General features: G+C 38.6%; 1 protein-coding gene across 1 annotated transcript; it reads right to left on the bottom strand.

Annotated features, from left to right (window-relative positions):
• Positions 1–4,428: 4,428 nt before the first annotated feature.
• Positions 4,429–11,778, bottom strand: ND-51 (NADH dehydrogenase (ubiquinone) 51 kDa subunit). Its single transcript, XM_074085301.1, has 8 exons — positions 11,672–11,778; positions 11,294–11,515; positions 10,742–11,034; positions 9,398–9,628; positions 8,656–8,888; positions 7,909–8,112; positions 6,753–6,820; positions 4,429–6,048 (listed from the first exon to the last, which is right to left on the bottom strand). The coding sequence occupies exons 1-8, from the start codon at positions 11,718–11,720 to the stop codon at positions 5,909–5,911; spliced, it is 1,440 nt and encodes a 479-aa protein (XP_073941402.1). The 5' UTR covers positions 11,721–11,778; the 3' UTR covers positions 4,429–5,908.
• Between the last annotated feature and the right edge of the window lie 86 nt (positions 11,779–11,864).

Consider the following 11,864-nt stretch of genomic DNA (forward strand, 5'->3'; position numbering starts at 1 on the left):
GGGAAAAACGTCATATCCATTCCGTGTGTACAATCACCTGCTTTAATATCTGCCACAGAGCGGAGCGTGCAAAAATATCTGACAGGAATTACGAACGAGAGTCTATTAGAAGCCCGAAGTCCAAGACTGAGGGCTTTAATGAGTCGATGTTCGTAATTCTAGTACTTACCGCCCGTGCGACATACAATGTTTTTCATTACATTTGCGAGTAAAATTTAATATTTCTAAAAGAAAAAATATTATTCTTCCAAATATTGGCGATACCATAGGCTGCGCTCTTGGCAGCGCCGCCCTCCCCCTACCTCAGCTTATGCCTGTGCCGCGTGTGCATGTGGTCCTGCTGCTAGCCACGCGCAGCACCATCAGTACGGGCACTGACTCATTTACCGACCTTGGGCTTCATGACAAGAAAATTTGTACGCGCAATGACTCATTTACCGACCACGGGTTTCATGACAAGCACATTAAGGTCGAGGGTTTTATTTGGGGGGTTGCAACCAAGGTAGCCTGCATGTTTTGACACTGTTTACGAGCAAGTGTGATGAAAAATGTATAAAACCGATACCGTTTTGATGCGTCACGATACAACACAACAGATAAATGTGAATGCGGCTTTAGCCTGCAGAGACGAACAGGGGCCCAGTTTCTCGAAGTATAATAAGTCTAATAAAATAGTATTAGTGTTTTGTCTCATTTTCTCATACAATTTATGAGACAAAACACTAATATTATTAGACTAATATTCTTTGAGAAACAGGGCCCAGGCCCTTCACTACGAAGTACAAAATTCGAACTTCGTATCTTGCCATCCCGCTGACGCTTATATTATTTAATACGAGAGCGATAGGGACGGTACGATACGAACTTCGATTTTCAAATTTCATAGTAGCCCCTCTTTCTCTTTGGTGACTGAACTTAGAAGGAGAGAAACGAATAAAAACTGGGCGGCCTGTAGTAAGTACGTGGTTTTATCTAATGGCTATTGAGATCAAACTCATATGAGGAAAAGTAATTTGGATTTTTCCTAGCAACTAGGTAGTAACTGCGTAGTATGCCAATGCCACAGTACGTGGTTTGTCCAGCTACGTATACATTACATCGCAAATTCTAGATTTACATAATATTGTGCAACCATTCAAGGCGCCACAAACTTACACGATACGATGACAGTGGCGCTACCATCGCACTGTTTGTATCAAGTTATGAGAAAAAAATAGTTCCACATTTGGCCGCCTACCTTCAATAAGTTTGTACATCCATTGTGTTCTACGTTCAACTATCCTATCAATGATGACGTTAAAGGTGCGTTAAAGTTTTGTATATCATTTGCGTTATCGAGCTGTTTTATTTGCTAAGTACTCGTTCTCACTTTCTCACTGGAATGTCAGCCTTATTGTCCTATACCCGTAAGATCCAATTTGTTTGAGTGAAATTCATTTCAAAAATGTACCTACTTGTAATATTGCATCACGTTGAAAAAAATATAATTAACTAGCTTTTGCCCGCGGCTTCGCTCGCGTTAAATTTGGGGTAACATACAATTACTTTCTGCGATCCTTTTTTCGTGTTTTGATTAATTTTCTTTTAGACAGATGGTGCAAATTTTGTAATACAAAAATCAACCTATATACGTAATTAATTATGATTCTTACCAACTTTGAAACCCTGCTTCGCTGAATTCAGGGTTGGAATTTTAGAAAACGTTAAAGTACTACGCGTTTCTTTTGCCCGCGACTTCATACACGATATATGATTATATCCCAAGAAATTGTAAAGTTCCCGCGGGATATGAATAACTGTTATGATCTATTTTAATATTCTTAATTGTTGATGAGAGACACATTGTAGCTTTCTATTAATAAAAAAGAATTTTGAAAATGTACCCCGAAATTGAATTTACTTACTTATTTTTATTCTACGAAAAGTTTGCATTTTATTATATGTAGTCTATGACAATCAGGGATAGTGTAGCTTTCTATTGGTAAAAGAATTATTTAAATCAGCTCAGTAGTTTCAGAGATTACCCGGTCCAACAAACAAAGTTGAGATATTTTCCTATTCCATGGGGTTTGTCTAAAAATCTTTCCCTAGTACACCTCTGTATTACTTTAGGTTCATCTATGCCAAATTTCACACTAGCATGCTGAACGGTTGTGTCGCTCTGAAGATGAGCTCTGGTTGAGTTCTAAACGCGTCATTGTAATGTGGTGGTGGTGATAGACGGACTTGTGTCTTTTGTGTGTGTTCTTACAGTGTGGCGGTGGAGGAACTGCATGAACACACATTTGATCCATAAAGGTCGCGGGTGAGTAAAGTAACTGTGTCAGTTCGTTGAACGTAAGCCCTTGAGGAGTTCCGTCATCAGCAGACGACCCTGGCTGCTGCATCAGGTAGTGTATATCATATAAACGCATTGCCATTGAAATTTAACAATCATGTAAAGTCTTTTGTGTGTGCCATCAACTTTTGAGGAGTTCCCTTCTACGGAGACGATCCTCGCCAGGATGAGCAGGATGTCACTGCTCAATTATTATATTGTTACTAGATTTACATCAGTTGCCAAAACTCCAGTCCCTAGTTTTATTAGTTTAGCTTGTGCCATTTCTGATTCAGTTGGTAATTAAAATCCTCCTTATTCGTTTTATCCCGTGGGATTTTAGAAAAATGTTTGAAATAGTTTTTACCTGTTAGTATTATCTACGTTCATGCCAAATTTGATGTTTCTAATATTTATAATTACGGAGTTAGTTAGGGCCACTTTGAAGCGAAAATATAAATCTAATTTATTCCTTATCCTGTGGGAATTTTGATAAATCCTGAAAATTGTTTTTAGCTCTTAGTATTACCTACTTGCATGCAAAAATTGAAGTCCTTAATAATTATAGTTATGGAAATAGGGTCATTAATTGGAAGGTAAAATACAAATCCCATTTATTTACTATCCCGTGGGAATTTTGGAAAATCCTGAAAACCGTTTTTAGCTGTTAGTATTACCTACTTGTATGCCAAATTTGAAGTTTCTAATAATTATAGTTACGGAAATAGCATAGTAAATAGGGTCATTTTGATGTGAAAATATAAATCGCATTTATTCCCTATCCCGTGGGAATTTCGAAAAATCCTTTCTTAGTACGCGTCTATATTATTATGTATTAAGGAGCATATATATTCCAAATTACAAGTTTCTAGGCCTAGCGGTTTGGTCTGTGCGTTGATCTATAAGTTAGTCAGTCAATCAGTCAGTCAGTTTCTTTTTTTATATATATAGATTAAAATATATCTGACAGCTGCTATACTATTCCTACCTACTTGTAATTTTACATTTACAAATAGCAATTATACGCCTATACTCATCATCACCATCAGTGGAAACGTCTAATGTTGAACAAACGTTTCCACCTTAGAACGCACCAATGAACGAGAGCTTGCCACCTGAATATCCACCGGTTGCCAGCAACTCTCGCGATGTCTTCAGTCCACCTAATGGGCTGCTAACGATGAGTCTTCCGGTGCGTGGTCGTAACAGCGCGCGATAACTAAATTCCACGAGGGCGAAGCTGCGGGAAAAAGCTAGATCGTAATAAAAAATGTACCAATGCGATTACTGGCATACATATATATTAAACAACCCAAATTACAGAATTTACAAACCATTTTCTTAATTTTAACATCATGGCCAGCAAATATAAAGACTACAAAATAACTACCGGGTTATATAATTAAAGCATAGCCTGCATCACAGTAACATTTAATTCCATTTTATTTATAATAAAAATACTCTAAATCTAATTAAACGCGAGGAACCAACTCATCTGCCCTGTACCAAGATTACTGATATTCTAGGAACACCAAAAACCAACACTAGATGAAAATTTTATAATTATGTCAAACAAACAATAATAAGAATATCTGTGGTACAATAACACCTAGCCTAGATTAATAAGCCTTCACATATTTTGCTAATTAGAAAAAAAATCACAATATACAACTGTTCTGTACATATGTATGTGGCAACTCTTCCGAAACCAACTCTACATGGTGAGAATCAGAAACACCTGTCCTGGCAACCCTGTCGTAAGGGTACTACTTCATGTCGTGCTAACTTTATACTCACAAAAATAAAGATCACAAAGTAAAGTAGAACCCTAACACTTGCATTTTATATGTCATATTCGAATACGGATATAGTGAATCTGGTGACAATGCAATAATCTGGCAGTGACATCCTGATGGTCCGGCCAGGTTCGTCTCTGCAGGACGGAACTCCTCAACGGTTTATGTCATCGACTTGAAATTTGGTACGGAAATGTAGTTTGGATGAGAATGCACGTACAGTCAACAAAAAGTACAGTCTGCAAAAAAAGCTTGTTAATTTTTTTTTTTTAACAAAAAACGTATTACACTTTAAAGTACAAATAAGGAATAATATATCAGTGTATAATTTACTAACTGGAAATGGATAGATTAGATACCCAAATCCCACTATCTGTAGTGATAATAAAACTTATAAAATAGACCGTTGTTACATTGAAACTTGTTTTTACTCATTTACTTCGCAAAAGAGGGTTATGAATTTGACAAGTATGTATGAGTGTTGTGGTAATTTCCATCATCGAATGAACAATTGACATGTTTCAACATGGTAGGGGTAAATTGATTTTGTTGATATTTTTGTTGCCATTTAAAGTAGTTAGTGATATAAACTTGTTTTATTAACCCCCGACGCAAAAAAGGGGTGTTGTAAGTTTGACCGCTATGTGTGTCTGTCTGTCTGTCTGTGGCACCGTAGCTCTTAAATGAGAAGACCGATTTGAATACGGTTTTTTTTTAAATTTCAAATCAGGTTTTCTAGCGATGGTTCTTAGACATGTTTCATCAAAATCGGTTAAGCCGTTTTTGAGATATTGAACTTTGAAGTGACAAAGTCGGGGGTTTTCCATCTTTTTGTTGGTTAGGTTATTGAGCAATAGAATAATGCAGTCTAGTCTCAATTGCACAATAAAGTAATAATAGTATCAGCAATTTTGTATTTAATTTACAATTACTATTTTCTTGTAAGTACTTTATTATGCATTTGGGCATAAACGATAAAATGTTTTTAAAGTGTTTTGAATTGCTCTTTATGCATATTGTAAGTTAGGGATATGACTGTCACTTAATGAAAGTTTCTCCTCTAAAGGTAATAATTTATGCAATTTAAGGGGACATTGTGTGATGATGTTTGAAATAAAACTCTATGCCTTACGCAGCAAGGTTCAATTTCAAGTACTTTAATGTTACATAACACCTTGCAATAGTGAGCAAGAGGTAGTTATTTTGAGAGTAACTTAAGTTAATGATAATTTCTATGAAATCCGTCTCATTTTCATTGTTCACTATACAAAAACTATAACAACATTTTCCATTTATCTTACGTTTGACATCATAATTAAGATTGAGATACAAAAACAGAATGCTATAAATTATTAAATAAAGAAGAAGTTAATATTTGTCTACAAGACATCGTTTCGAGAGATTGTTTAGTTCGTATGGTAACATACGTAAAATTCGTCAAAAAAAGAGTATAAATTAAATGACAGCGTTTTGTAACTGCCATATTTTTAATCTCCGACGCCAAAATGTCTCTCTGTTTGTCTGTGGGATCGTAGCTGTCAATAGTATGAACCGATTTCGATGCGATTTTTATAAGTGAAAGCGAGTTTCTGTGCAGTTTATCTAGTTTCATATTTAGCTATGTTCAATAAAAATCGGTGCGGCCATTTTGAGATAAACTTCGAAGTGAGGTCGAGGGTTTTCAACTTTTAAGTTTAGGTTGACATTAAATCATGGCCAATTTCAAGACATTCGTTTTTATCCGCCTTCTCCTTCTTGATCTAAGTTTTAAGGACAGAAGAGTCAGCACGTTAGTTTAGTATGTGCGCTCAGCTTTGCTCGGCCCGTTCATTTGGGCGTAGCGGGCCATCCTCTGCTCTAGTTCGGGCCGGAAATGGCGGATGAGGCCTTGAACCGGCCACGCCGCGCCGTCGCCTAACGCGCATATTGTGTGACCTGTAAGAAAAAAGGCAATATTCAAATAATTTGAGTCAATCCACTTTTTCTTAGTTTTCATTGTCCCGTCCAGACAACAACGACAGAGTTGCTTAAAAAACTGTTATAATATTATGCTAGTAATATGCTTTAGCAAATAGTCTAGATCTAGAAAATAAAGAGTATGTAAAAACATATAAAAAGGCATGGTTTTAAAGAGTTGTCCAGAGGACTTTTCGACAACAAAAAAATTGTAAGAATGCCGCAAAGGGTTCTTTTACAATTCTCATTTTTAGGGTTCCGTACCGGAAGGTCTTACACACAGGTTTTAACATACTGTTTTCAAAAATATGTAGTTGAAAGGGAAGTGAAAAAAAGGATCTGCTTGAGATATGTGATCCCATCTATCATAATTCATGATTTTTTGTAACTAAATATTTACAATATATGACTATACTATTTTTTGTACAGTCACCAGCACCTATATCTGGCATAACAAATTGTGCATAAATATCTGATACAACTCTATTTCTTGGGCTGGTAGGACGTGTCAGATATTTTTGCACTTTCCGCAGTGTCAGATATTAATGCAGGTCACTCTGTACAGTTCAGAACCAATTTGATCAAACGTTTCTAAGAGATTAACTTTTTTTCATCAAGCAAAATTTAAAAAAAAACATGAAAATTATCGTAATAATGCTAAGAATTACGTGATATATGCTCACCTTCGATTTGTTTGGAAATCTCCCACAACATGTCGATCTCTTTAGGTGACGCGTTGCCATCAACGAATCTGAAAACATTAATAAAGAACTTTATAACGGTTACCCAATAAAACCCTACCTACTTCTATCTGATCTATTCACAGTAATTTTATGGTTCCATCCATGAACACTCCTTCTTCTAGCCTAGAAAGTGTGGAGCTGGGGTGACCTGATGCTTTTCACCAGGCTACACACTCCGCCGTGGTAACTGACTACACCCTTGTTTGTCCCCTCATGACTACACCTCTGTTCATGCATGACTACTACACCTTACTTAACTATACATAATCTTGTTTATTCACCTAATGCCCTAGCGGCAAGGCGTGTAGTGTCCAGTCCACACAACTCGCGCTTATAAAACTTGATGCGACCGATTGCCTTCACTACCTCTCTGTCGATTTTTTCATGTCATTACTACGATTACCAGCGGTGGAGAGTGTTTTCAAAGCAGTAGCTTTGAACAGTACTTTTATAATATCCATTTCCCCAGTGACTACTAATCTTACAGTTTTCTTTTTGCTACAGTATAGACCATAACAGACAACTACTTAGCCGTGGTTACTGACTTCACCCTACCTCTCACGACTACGCCTCTGTTCACGTATGTCTATAAACCTTTTCCTCAGACAACTACAATTCTGTACACACATGACTACACCCTTGCTTCCTGACTATTATGCCTCTATTCACGCATGATTAAACCTCGACGTCTTTGTACAGTACGCACCACCGTTAGATAATCTTGTTCATCCACTCGTGCTCGTAGATAATGACGAGGCAACCGAAGGCCTTCACAAATGTACCTATGTCGATTTGTTTATGAAATAACTATGATTCGGTGAACGTTGTTTTCCAAGCTACTATTTATTCACATATCCTTTCTTAGTGACAACTAACCTTACAGATTTCCTGTTACTATAGAACAAGCCACACACTTGTTCAGACGTGCCTACTGACTAATCTTTAAACCCTTTTCGACTACGCCTCTGTTCACGTATGACTACACCCCGAATACTTCTTTGTTCACGCATGACTACGCCCTGACTACGTCTTTGTACACGCATGACTACATCCTGAATACATGTTTGTTCACACATGACTACTACACCTTACGCACCTGTACATAATCTTGTTCATCCAGCCGACGCCCTCGCGGCACGGCGTGCACTGTCCGCACGACTCGTGCTTGTAGAACATGATGAGGCGAGCGATCGCCTTGACGATGTCCGTGGACTTGTTCATTACGATGATGGCCGCTGTCCCGAGGGACGTTTGCGCTGCCACGAGCCCGTCGAAATCCATTATGGCCGTCTCGCATACGCTGGAAGATGGAAATGGTAAGTGTTAGAATACGAGGGCCATTTGAAGTTAGTAAAGATCTATTGTGGATTTTTTGGTCTTTCTTATAGTGAATAAATGCAGTGAGAAGAAACAAGATAAATGATTTTTTATTTTCCGCTGAAGTCGCTTTAAGCCGTCGCAATGGGTGTACCCAGGGAGGGGGCAGAGGGAGGCAGGTGCCCCTCCCTGCCTGTTCCCTGTCTGAAAGATATATCCTTTAGAAGTTTACATTATTTGTATTGTGTGTTAGGACAAAACCACAAGGGAAACGACTGCCCTGGCCGTCGCACCGCTCAGTTTTCAGAATTTACGTAAGAAATTACGTTTTAGTTTTTTTATTTCCCATTCGGTGAGGAAAACGTCGTAACAGAACCTGTGTACGCTTGCAAAACAACTAAGTGTTCTATGTGAAGCTTCCAATGGGCAGTGAGACCTTGTGGGAATAACATCCATCCCTTAGGCCTGCCCCTAACATTGGAACATAGACAGATGATATAGTATGCAAGTTTCACAAAACACTCACTCTTTAGGTATAAGCGGCGTCGAGGACCCCCCCGGGATGACCGCCAGCAGGTTATCCCACCCCCCTAGGATGCCGCCCGCGTGCCGCTCTAGCAGTTCTTTGAGCGTAATGCTCATTTCTTCTTCAACCGTGCAAGGAGTGTTGACGTGGCCCGAGATGTTGAACAGCTTGGTGCCCGAGTTACGGGCGCGGCCGAATGAAGCAAACCAGGCGCCGCCGCGGCGAAGGATTGTCTAGAAAAAATATTTTAGGGCCCATTAGGTGCATGAAAATTTTAACAATGTAGGAGAATAATAATAATCATCATCATCATCAGCCGGAAGATGTCCACTGCTGAACAAAGGCCTCCCCGTTAGAACGCCACAACGACAACACGCCACTTGCATCCACCGGTTGCCTGCAATTCTCACGATGTCGTCAGTCCACCTAGTGGGAGGCCTGCCAACGCTTCATCTTCCGGTTCCGCTTCCGGAAGATGGGTTTCCCAGGAAGCGAACTTTTGGTGTGGATGATGTAAAAATATATTGATTATTTGAGTTTTTTTGCAACTCCAATGTTGGAACCTTCGGGGTCTACTGCCTGTCGATAAAACCGAGATATTCAACCTCTTAAATGTACGATAGTCTCAATATTACATTTTAGTCTCCAGAAATTGCTTTCTGCTTATGTAATAATGTAAATGAGCAGTCAAATTTTTGCATGGATTTATGTGGTTGATTTTTTTATGTGGCAAATAGTTTACCGGTGCAACAGCGATGGTCTCCACATTGTTCACGGTAGTGGGGCACCCGAACAGCCCAATGTCAGCGGGGAATGGAGGCTTCAGCCTCGGCTTGCCCTGCTTGCCCTCGATGGACTCGATGAGGGCTGTCTCCTCCCCGCAGATGTAGGCGCCAGCCCCGCGGTGCACGAACACGTCGAAGTCGTAGCCAGAGTTACACGCATTCTTGCCGAGTAAGCCTGCTTGGTAGGCCTGGTTACATGGAATGAACATTTTAAAGTACTTTTTATTATACAATTTTTTTTTTAAACGAAGCAAACCACAAATTTATTGTACTGCTTAGTACTGCAATTTTCTTTTGCCAACTACTTTTTACTTGTTAGCTGTACTTGCATTATCATGCAAAAAAAGCCAATCCAACCAATGGAAGTGGATGGCTAAAATGACTTATGGATTACCCCCATAAATGCTCATTCAATTTTATTCAAGTGCTTCTGTTATGTGTGCAGTAATCTTCACTTTTCTAATAATATTTATTGATTCCTAATAATATTAGAAATGTAAAAAAAAATAATGTAGTATGTATGGAGATAGTCGGAGACCTTGGGAAGGACATAAGATAGCTTTTATCCTGGATAAATGCATAGACTTATATGGTTTCCTATACAACAAGAATTTAAAAAAACATAATAACTACATAATTAAATTCTGCATTATGATGCCAATTAAGAAATAATGTAAGACAACATCAAATGGCATTTTATAATCATTTTTGTGATAAAGGAACATGCCTAATGATCATTAAGTGTTGGTGAGGTCATTAATTTCACAACTAAACTATTGCATTTTATTGTACCAATTTGTGCAAATAATTAATTAAATTACCAAGTAACGTTTGAGGGTCATTGTTTCATTTTCACATAAGTTACGCTCTGCTGAAAATGCATATTTTGGAATACTTGGCCCTCACATCAATTTGCTGCATTGTGATTGGAAAACATGATTAATTAGGCTATCACTTACTATAGCTCTGTTAAATATTAATCTATGATAACTATACATAAATCGAGTAACGGAGTGGTCATTGATGTCCCCATGTATGAAAAAATGGTCTAAACCACCATGTTATCTATCTTATATGCTTTTTAACCGTGCAAACCATTCCTTTTTGTTAAGTTGGTTATAACATTAAATTAGTCTGTAAGTTAATTTTTTTTATGGCTTAAGTGCACCTATGTGACTATGCCAGCCTCATTGGAAGACTCGATTAATATCTTCTTAGATCCTCTTTCATTTTTTTAGGGCCCTGTTGGTAGATCGGATTGATTAAGCAAATTTAAATGACATTAGCCATAGCCGTCTTACCTCTGCAATTGCCACTTGAAGGTTGCTTGCTTCGTTGTAGAACTCTCCTCTGATGTAAATGTATGCTGCCTTAGCGCCCATAGCAGCTCCAGCAATCAAACACCCCTCTACAAGCTTGTGAGGGTCGTGCCGCATGATCTCCCTGTCTTTGCAGGTGCCAGGCTCTCCCTCATCAGCATTCACTACGAGGTATCTTGGACGGCCATCATCTGGCTTGTTCATGAATGACCACTTCATACCAGTTGGGAAACCAGCACCGCCACGGCCACGGAGACCAGAAGTCTTCATTTCGTCTATAATAGCCAAGAGTGAACTAATTTATATAACTATTAGATTTATTCCAATGGTTGTATATTCTAATAGTAATGTTTATTGGTTGTAGGTATTAACAGTAAAATAGTCAGTCTTTTCTGAGATAGGATAGATTAAGTACCTACCGTATTACTTGTATGGGAATACTATAGTGTTCTAAAAATGCTAAGCTAAATAATGGTTTGTTTACTCCTGATTGTAATTATTTAACTCAGTAATCTGTCTGAACCATCTACTTACTAACAATCCAGTCAGTGCCCTTCTGGATAATCTCCTTGGTCATATACCAGTCGCCGCGGCACAGTGCCCCCTTCAGCCTCCAGTCGTGTCTGCCGTACAAGTTCGTAAACACTCTATCGGCGTCTGCCAAGGGCCCGTACTTGGCCTTTGCCGGAGGCGGCGTCTGCGTCTGCTGGAACCGCACGGGCACATTGTTGACGCTCACCAACGGCCCAACAACGCCTGAAAAACACCAAGAGACGTCAACATTATGTAAGCTTCAGCACTACGCACTATAACACTTCACGCTCTAGGAATAACTCTAAGCAATTTGACTATTCTAAATCGCTGCGTAATGTTTATAAGAATGTAGAATTTTGAGTTGATGCATTAATTTACCCAATTGAGACTTCGTCCCCTGAATTATTCGCGTTAGCGCACCAGCCATTTTTCCAGAACTGCTGGCCAAAATGTCACTGACTGAGCTGTCATTCCAAACATATGGACACTTTTTTTATCATGTTTAAACCAAATAGATGCTAGTGAATTGGCCTCCTACTAAATTAATTGAGCGTTTATTTCATTAACTCTA

The sequence above is a fragment of the Choristoneura fumiferana genome, chromosome 3, assembly GCF_025370935.1.
Source record: "Choristoneura fumiferana chromosome 3, NRCan_CFum_1, whole genome shotgun sequence".
NCBI lineage: Eukaryota > Metazoa > Arthropoda > Insecta > Lepidoptera > Tortricidae > Choristoneura > Choristoneura fumiferana.

Coding starts and splice junctions, on each gene's coding strand:
- ND-51 (XM_074085301.1), bottom strand. CDS start 11,720: ATGGCTGGTGCGCTAACGCGAATAATTCAGGGGACGAAGTCTCAATTG. Junction 8,889..9,397: donor AGACCATCGCTGTTGCACCG/GTAAACTATTTG, acceptor TATTTTTTCTAG/ACAATCCTTCGCCGCGGCGG. Junction 6,049..6,752: donor GATTTCCAAACAAATCGAAG/GTGAGCATATAT, acceptor TTTTTCTTACAG/GTCACACAATATGCGCGTTA.